The sequence below is a fragment of the Engraulis encrasicolus genome, chromosome 19, assembly GCF_034702125.1.
Source record: "Engraulis encrasicolus isolate BLACKSEA-1 chromosome 19, IST_EnEncr_1.0, whole genome shotgun sequence".
In the NCBI taxonomy this organism is placed as follows: domain Eukaryota; kingdom Metazoa; phylum Chordata; class Actinopteri; order Clupeiformes; family Engraulidae; genus Engraulis; species Engraulis encrasicolus.
The window spans coordinates 7,085,314-7,092,813 of NC_085875.1; the positions used below are offsets into that span (position 1 = coordinate 7,085,314).

Below are 7,500 nucleotides of genomic sequence, written 5' to 3' on the forward strand. Positions count from 1 at the left end.
TGTGTTGTGTGGGTGCTTGTGTTCATGTATGTGTGTGTGCGTGCGCACCGACTGACGCGTTTTCGTTTCTCTTGTTTTTGCAGGTTTGGGCCCGGTCTGGTGATCTACTGGTACGGGTTTATCGCCGAGCTGGATTGCCAACGGGACAGAGGGATCCTCCTAAAAGACTGCTTCCCTTCTGACATCATCACCCTCGCCCCGAGAAACGGACAGAGCTGACCCCCACCGCCACATAGGCTTGGGTGCTAGAGCAGGACGAAAAGCGGACTGTCTTACGTGTGCGTGCGTGCGTGCGTGCGTGCGTGCGTGCGTGCATGCGTGGTGGTTGGAGGTTGGGGGTTGGAGGTCGGAGGAAAAAAAGTTGATTGAATCAGCGCTGAGGGTGTGGCTTTTGTGTATGTTTTAAGTGTGTGTGTACATTACTTCAGACGCAATTACTGCAAGTATGTTAGACAAAGGGATGAGTGAGTGTGTGTGTGTGTGTGTGTGTGTGTGTGTGTGTGTGTGTGTGTGTGTGTGTGAATGGGCGTGGGTTGTGTGCATGTTTTGGGAGGGAGCAGGGCATAAGTGGAGGGAAACACTTAAGACTTTAAGCCTAATATGTGGTACATCTGTGTGCATGTCTGTGTATGTGTGCACGTCAGAAGTGTGTATGTCAGAAGCAATGGATGAGGTGTGTGTGAGAGAGAGAGAGAGAGAGAGAGAGAGAGAGAGAGAGAGAGAGAGAGAGAGAGAGAGGAGAGGAGTCAGTGGAGGGGAGGAGGTGGCGACTGGATGCTGGTGGAGACATGAATCCGGAAGCAATTTTGCTTTCCTGCAGTGCGAGACTACTGGCAAACATCTGCTGTGAACTCTGGCTGAACCCCCCTCTTGCCTGTGCCGGCCCCGACCGGGGCTGCTCTAGTACCTCGGTGCTAAAAACACACCGGGGGCCCGGCAGCGCTGGGCCGAGGGGCCCTAGGAGGAGGAGAGGAGAGGAGAGGAGAGGAGAGGAGGACGCCAGGGGGCAGGTAGAGAGTTTCTTATCAGAGTTCTGTCCTCCTGTCCCTCGTCACCACCCACCACCCACCACCCACTCCTCCTCATTGCACACCACACCACACCACACGGCCAGGGGTGAAGCCATCCATCTATCCACATGTTGCTCCTTTCCTGCTCTCTCTCTCTCTCTCTCTCTCTCTCTCTCTCTCTCTCTCTCTCTCTCTCTCTCTCTCTCTCTCTCTCTCTCTGGCTCTCTGTTTCTCTCTCTCTCTCTCTCTCTCTCCCTCTCCCTCACCCTCTCTCTGTGTTTCAGAGTCTCTTTCTCTCTCTGGCTCTCTGTTTCAGTCTCTCTCTTTCTCTCTCTGTATTTGTGTATCTCTACCTCCCTTCCCTTATTCCTCGTCCTCTAGCTCTCTCTGTTTTTCTCTGCCACTCACTCATATTCTCTCCCCCCTCTTCTTTTCTGTGTTTCTCTCACTCTGTTCATCACCATTCTCTCTCTCTCTCTCTCTCTCTCTCTCTCTCTCTCTCTCTCTCTCTCTCTCTCTCTCTCTCTCTCTCTCTCTCTCTCTCTCTCTCTCTCTCTCTCTGGCTGTGCCTTTTTCACATGGTCTCGTGCACTTTCACAATCTCACATAAACAGGCCGGATTTTCACTCTTCTGGTCAGTCTGTTCCTTTTTCCTTTTTGTGTTTGGAGGGGAGAAGGGGAGAAACCCTCTGTAAACTGGGGCTGTCCACTTTCAAGTGGGTTGAGATGATGAGATGATGTTGCCTTTTAACTGAAATGCCATCTGATGCAGCTGTCTTATAATATGCACTTTGCTTTTTTTCCTTTCTTTTTAAAAAGCTGTGCCTTTATATGTGCGGCCGCTCTGCTTTTGTTTTTTTTAATGTAACGTCTTCTCGTTGTGATGTATTCCTCCCTGTCTTCTTCTTTGTTGCCGTTTGATTGGTGTCATTTGTTTCAAGTGTGCAAAGCCCTCGACGGAAATAAAATGATGAATTGAGCGGGGAGCGATGAAAGCGGGGTTTTTTGTTAATGGCTTGCTGCATCTGGCTGGGCTTTACATGGTCTTCATACGCGGCCTCTAAAACTGTACATCAGTAATGCTCACTGGCACGGTAATGAATGATCGCTGCCATTCCTCCGCCCCGTTTGCCCACGGCCAACACACAGAGAGGCAACTGGGGAGCGCGCTGAGGATTTGAGCGCTCGGATGCAGATTGCGTCAAAGCTGTGGCGAAGCTTAAGAAGTTTTTGCAACCCTCTATCTCTTTATCTCTCTGCTTTTCTCTGTCTATCTCTCTATCTTTATCTTCTATCTCTTTCTCTCTCTCTCTCTCTCTCTCTCTCTCTCTCTCTCTCTCTCTCTCTCTGTCCGTATTTGTGCATCTCTTCCTCTGTTCTTTTGCTTTTCCCTTTTCTCCCTCTCTTTATCTATTTGTGTATCTCTTCCTCCCTTCTTTCACACTCCCTTCTCTCTCTCTCTCTCTCTCTCTCTCTCTCTCTCTCTCTCTCTCTCTCGGGAGATGCAGAGGGGAGGTGATGGTGATGGTGATGGTGGCAGTGGCGAGAGGCATCCAACTGTTGCACATTTCACAGGCTCGACTTTACAACGACAGTTCCGTTTATGGGCCATCTTGATGGAAGAAGCACAGATGAGCTCTGGACAGTGAGAGGGGCGCGTAAAGATGAAGGACATTTTCAGAGGTACAGTATACGGGCTCGCAACAGGGGGCCCGTCCCGGGACGGGAGGAGCTCAGGGCCCAGCGCCTAAGAGAGGGCTGGAGCCGAAGACACACTGGGTGCATCCCAATATGTGTCCTTGCCTCCTCCACTTGTGCTTGTCTCCTCGTCCCGCCTCCTGGCCCCTCCTCCGTGGAGAAAACTATGAAGTTTCCCAGCTGTCAGCCTCGCCACAACAACTTTTGAGGGACTGTTTTTCATTCACCATCCCAATTGCAAATTAGAAAAAGACTTTACAATTGAGCTTTTGCAAGATATTGAAATATAATGCTGTTGTCAGTGATGTCATCATGACGAGAAGCAAGTGGAGGAGGCAAGGTCACATATTGGGATGCACCCAGGGTTGCTCCTGTTCGGCCCTACTGCACACTGGTGCGCGGTAAACACTGCACGGAGAACCAAAACAATCAATCTAAAGTCAAACTTTCGAACTCTTCGAAACTCTTACTCTCACTTGTAAACACTGCACTGACAGAGCCCAGGACAGTCAATTTAAAGTCAGACTTTAAAACTCTGAGTAAAAAAAAAACTCAATTCAAAGTCAGATTTTAAAACTGTTACACACAACAGAGCGTAGGACAGTACGTAAATTTCAAGCTCATTGCAAATACACACTGGTGCACGGTAAGCGATGCACAGAACCCCGATGTCGGTCAATCTTCAGTCAAACTCTTTTTGTAAACTCTGTTGTCAGGTCTCAAATGCAAATAAATACATGATCAGATACACAATGTAAAAGATGTCATTTTCCGTCATGCGTTCCACATTGTGAGGAGAACATTTAGGACCGTGTGCGTGCGTGCGTGCGTGTGTGTGCGTGCGTGCCTGCGTGCCTGCGTGTTGATGTGCGTGTGTGCGTGTGTGTGTGTCTACACGGTATGGTAACATATGGAAAAGTGGCTAAAGCGCGGCAGATTACATACCGGTACCAGCCCCACGGACCTGTCCGTTTCAGGTTTTTTTTTTTTTTTTTTAGGGAGGTAGGGTTGGGAGGCACAGTGTGGCGTGCGTAATCCCCCAGAATGCATGCGGGGCACAGGGGGTTGACATTCCCTAAGACTCCTCCTGTGTCCTGTCTCGATGAAAGACGAGAACAGGCCCTCGGAGTTCGGAGAGCCACGGTGAGATATGAGGGAGATCAAGAGCTACCCCTCTCTCTCTCTCGCTCTATCTTTCTCTCTCTCTCTCTCTCCTCCCTCTCTCCCTCTCTTTTCTGTCTTTTCACCCACCCACCCACCACCACCATCATCAGGCTCTCTCTCTTTCCACCGTAGGCAACACACACACACGTGTACACACACACACACACACACACACACACACACACACACACACACAGGCTCACACACAGGCTCACACAGATAGACAGCAACACCACAGACACACACACACACACACACGCACACACACACACACACACAGACAGCAACACCACCCCCAGGCCTTCTCCTAATCAGCCCCAGGCCTACTCTGACCTGCTCCTTGGGGCTTTTTTTGAACCGTAAAGGGGCTTTTTACCCAGCCCTGACCCCTCTACTCTATCCAGTCAACTCTCTCTCTCTCTCTCTCCTCTCTCTTTCTCTCTCTCTCTTTCTCTCTCTCTCTCTCTCTCTCTCTCTCTCTTTCTCTCTCTCTCTCCCTCTCCCTCATGTCCCATGGAGCACTCTGCAGCTTTCACGTGCACCACTACTGCACTGCTTTTTTAAATCCCAGTAAAGTGTTGCATGATTTGTTGCTCTTAAACCTCTAACCCCCCCCCCCCCCCCCCCCCCCCCCCCCCCCCCCCCCCCCCCCCCCCCCACTCCACTCCCTGCACCTTCATCACCCCCACAGGCCCCCACTCCACTCGCCTCCCTCCACTCTGCACCCCCGAAAGCTGCTCCTCCATCCAGAGCCTTGATCCCGACGTGAGGAGGTGATGGGGGCGCGGGGGTGGGGGGGTCACGCAGGGGCCGCAGGTCGGCTGTGATTTCCTCAGTCAGGACCCCCCCTGCCACCCCATCTCCACCCCTCAAACACATCCACGCACGTACACACACACACACACACAGACACACAACAACAACACAGACATGCATACACACACCAACACAGACATGCATACACACACCAACACAGACACGCTTATACATACAGTAAACTCCCCTGCATAGATGTACAGAGTAGGCACATGTACAGTACTCACACACACACACACACACACACACACACACACACACACACACACACACACACACACACACACACAACACACACACACACACACACACACACACACACACACACACACACACACACACACACACACACACACACACACTCCTCAGTATATATACACACACACGCAGACACATACACAGGCACCCCTCTCTATCCCAAGTGGCATGAAACAACTATCCCCCTGTGCCCTGTAAATAGGCAGCTTATTTCTCTGCAGAGGAATGCTCAGCCTTCTCTTTACAGCCCCTCTTGGGCTCCCAAAACAAGCTTTTTTTCTCCTCTTTCTCTCTACAAACCGTTTTTAGAAATGGAGTGATTGAATAAAGGAGTGAAAGAGAGGGAGAGTAAAAAAAAAAAAAAGACTGTAAACAGCAGATTCAGTTCCTCCTCTTTGGTTTTCGAGCCTTCCTGCCATTGTTGGCCAAGATGGCTGCGTCACAAAAGAGGAGCCCGGGTCAAGCTCAATAAATTAGTTTCTGCACACAATGCAAGTCGTACAAATACCGGGTCGTCGTCCCCCCCCCACCCCCCCCCCCCCCCCCCCCACCCCCCACCCCCCACCCACCCCCCTCACCTCTTTATCGTTTTTCTGTTTTTAACACCACTTCAAAGTCAGAAGTCAAGATGAGGAAAATGACGTTGAGGGGGAAAAAAAATCTAGGAAAAAAAAAAACTTGGGAACAAAAAAAAGTAGTCCTACATCAATTCTCTTCGTCTTTCTATTTTTTTCTCTCCTTTTTTCTTTTTCCTGCCGCCCACCTTTGCCTGCTTTTAGAATCATTGTTTGTGTGTCTCGACAATAGTGTCAAAGTGCTCTCCAAATAAGGCAGGCTTGGAGTGTATGCTTCCTGTGCGGGGGGACTGCTCGTGTTCAGCTGCAATGTGATCTGGTGTGAGAGGACTGGACTGGACCCCACATGGTGCACACACACACACACACACACACACACACACACACACACACACACACACACACACACACACACACACACACACACACACACACACACACACACCGCCAATGCCACCACAGTCTGAAAAAAATGACAGACTAACGACCTCAGTCACATTTTCAGATAGGCCAAGCCAGCGATTGCCAAACTGGGGACGACGAGGTACAGCCCGGGGGGCACGCAAAGAGAAGGGACTGTTTGCATGAAGCCTGGAATATGTGCTTTCATATTGTAATATAAACAATCAATAAGTTGTTACATAACATGAGTCACTTGTATGATTAATAAACGTTAACTTTTCCTGTGAATTTCACATTAAAATTTAGCAATAATAAGGGACCAAAAAATGTTCGGAATACTGGAGGAGGTTGAGGGTCATGAAAATATTCTCAGGTCCAAAATGGAGTCCCTGCAGAAAATGTTTGTTTTTTGTTGTTGTTTATTGTGTCAACATTTTGAACTCCATTTGCCTTAACACTGGTCGGTTAGAAAAAATATGTTCTGAAATGCAATGACTGCGTTGCATAGCGTGGAATTTAAAGTGTCTTCCTCATCATAGCACAGCTTGGATGCGAGTTGCGGCGTAAAATATCGCTGGTTGTTTAGAAGGTCAAACCACCACAGACGCCGGTCATGCTGTGGGCCCCTTTGAAGGCCGTGTTTTCCAGGCCCCTGCGGGTCAGTGTGGTTTTCCGACGCAGCCGGCCAGAGCAAGAGCCGCTCTGTTCTGCTCCCGTCGCACCCCGACCCCACCCCTAGGGTCTCACACGTCTTACTCCGCTCCCCCAGTGGGGAGCGCTCCTGTAGTACATCATCATATGAAGAGCTCTTTTCCAAAATGAGATATATCCATTTTATAGAATGTTGGGAAATTGACATTTTTGTATTGGGCATTCCATTGAATTGCATTACAAAATGCATTTTATAGAGGTCTAAAAAGCATGTTCTCAAAACATTTGGATGGCAAGAATTCACACATAGATGGTATGACTACTTATCAGTCAATTCCAATATTAAAATGCAAAAAGTCAAAAATGGTCGATATAGCGTTTTGGAGAAGAGCTCTTCATATAGTCTCCGCACTCTCTCCCAGCCAGGGGCGTAGCAGCGCATTCTGGGCCCTCATGTACGACCACCTCCAATGGACCCCCCCCCCAATACACATACACACACACATACACACTAACAACACACACACACACACGCATACATCTATACATATTATACGTAGTATATCTACATACAGTATATCTGACTCAGTCCCACTTCATCCCTCTCTCCTGCTCCCAGCTATTTCATCCCCACCAAGCTTAAGCAGAGCGGCTAAGACGAGACTACAGAGAGAGAGAGAGAGAGAGAGATAGGTAGACATAGAGGGAGATCCTCAGGCTTCTGCAACAGAGCCCGACCACCTTGTGCTCATCCAGCTCTGAGATTCCTGGTTATTTATGGTCAAGGGATGTCCTGTCTCAGTCGGACCCGCTGCACTTGGAGCCCATTTTGGCTCCCCTCCCGTGCTGTGCCGGCCGGGGAGGGGGGAGGGGGGGTGCTTCTGAATTAATAAAATATAGGCCTGCTTTGCTTTGCTTTGCTGGAG

General features: G+C 49.6%; 1 protein-coding gene across 2 annotated transcripts in view; it reads left to right on the forward strand.

The window, feature by feature from the left end:
- cdin1 (CDAN1 interacting nuclease 1) overlaps positions 1 to 339 on the forward strand; it is a 93,910-nt gene extending 93,571 nt beyond the window's left edge. For both annotated transcript variants that reach the window (XM_063183547.1, XM_063183548.1), the window contains one exon: positions 84 to 339. In XM_063183547.1, the coding sequence (XP_063039617.1) occupies positions 84 to 219 (136 nt within the window). In that variant the 3' untranslated portion in view covers positions 220 to 339. The remainder of the gene's footprint in view (positions 1 to 83) is intronic.
- The last annotated feature ends 7,161 nt before the right edge of the window (positions 340 to 7,500 follow it).